The 1059-nt window shown below is 41.4% G+C and overlaps 1 protein-coding gene across 1 annotated transcript in view; it reads right to left on the bottom strand.

The window, feature by feature from the left end:
• LOC100185959 (dynein heavy chain 6, axonemal) overlaps positions 1 to 1059 on the bottom strand; it is a gene marked incomplete at its 3' end in the record, with an annotated part of 27460 nt that overhangs the window by 19305 nt on the left and 7096 nt on the right. The window contains exons 15-16 of the mRNA XM_018812400.2: positions 640 to 784; positions 165 to 419 (exon numbers count right to left, since the gene is read on the bottom strand). Of these exons, the coding sequence (XP_018667945.2) occupies positions 165 to 419; positions 640 to 784 (400 nt within the window). The remainder of the gene's footprint in view (positions 1 to 164; positions 420 to 639; positions 785 to 1059) is intronic.

Below are 1059 nucleotides of genomic sequence, written 5' to 3'. Positions count from 1 at the left end.
ACTGTTATGATAAACAACCATGATAATAGTTATACAAAACTATTTTTTTATTGAAAATACAACCCCTACACCCCAATACCTTATATATATTACATTTTACAACAACCCACACAGCCCAATATACCCGAACACTTTTCGTTTTCCACACATGTAAACCCCAATACCTTATAAACAGCGAAATCCTCCGGTGGGGTTGGGACTTGATATTTCTCGATGAGGTCATACATCACCACGACGATACTCGATAGCTCATCTAGTGGTTCGATTCTCTCTTGTATCTCGTCGAGGAAAGTCAGCGATTGAACGAATTCTGTGGTTGAGGACGGGACGAGCTCCAACTTGAACTGGGCGTCTTGTGCCTCGGATATTATCGCGTCCATTTTACGCTTCGCTAGTTGGGGTAGGAGGTCGTTTATCGCCTGTTGTGATGTCATAATGGTGATGTCATGTTAATTTGATGATGTTATAATATCGGTGATGTCATAATGATGTCATAATAATTAAACGTATACATCTTAGGCTTGTTCTGTATTTTTAAACAGCTTTTCTCGTCTAACGTGGGTTTTAAAATAAATTCCCCGAGAAATAGTTTAAAAACCAGTGCGATATGGTGCAACAGTTTCAACATAGATATCTTACATCAAGACACCGGAGGGGGTTAGGGATCAGTTTTGCTTTCAGTTGCGTTGCGTCAACGAACAACATCCCGATTGCTCTCTTGTTGCCGATGGTAACCGCGGACTTGTGTTGGCTGTTGTAACGCTCCAATGATTCAGAGAAAAATCTAAATATAAGATTTCTATGAGATTGGGGTATATGGGGCTATTAGCGATGATTTAGGATCTTAGCGACAAAGTGGTCACTTATGGGTTGTTTAAATTGGGTATGTGTCCTTGGGAAAGACACTTAACAGCAATTGCTCCAACCCAGCAGTCACCCATTACCCCACACTACTACACCTATATAAATTACATTCATAATATCCACTGACGGATCTCCATTATAAAACCCCCACATAACCCCCCCACCAACCCCACAACCCCCCACCAACCCCACAAC

This window comes from Ciona intestinalis, chromosome 7 (genome assembly GCF_000224145.3).
Source record: "Ciona intestinalis chromosome 7, KH, whole genome shotgun sequence".
Classification (NCBI taxonomy): Eukaryota; Metazoa; Chordata; class Ascidiacea; order Phlebobranchia; family Cionidae; genus Ciona; species Ciona intestinalis.
Note: the sequence above shows the minus strand (reverse complement) of the source record. Positions and strands in the feature narration are given on the sequence as shown.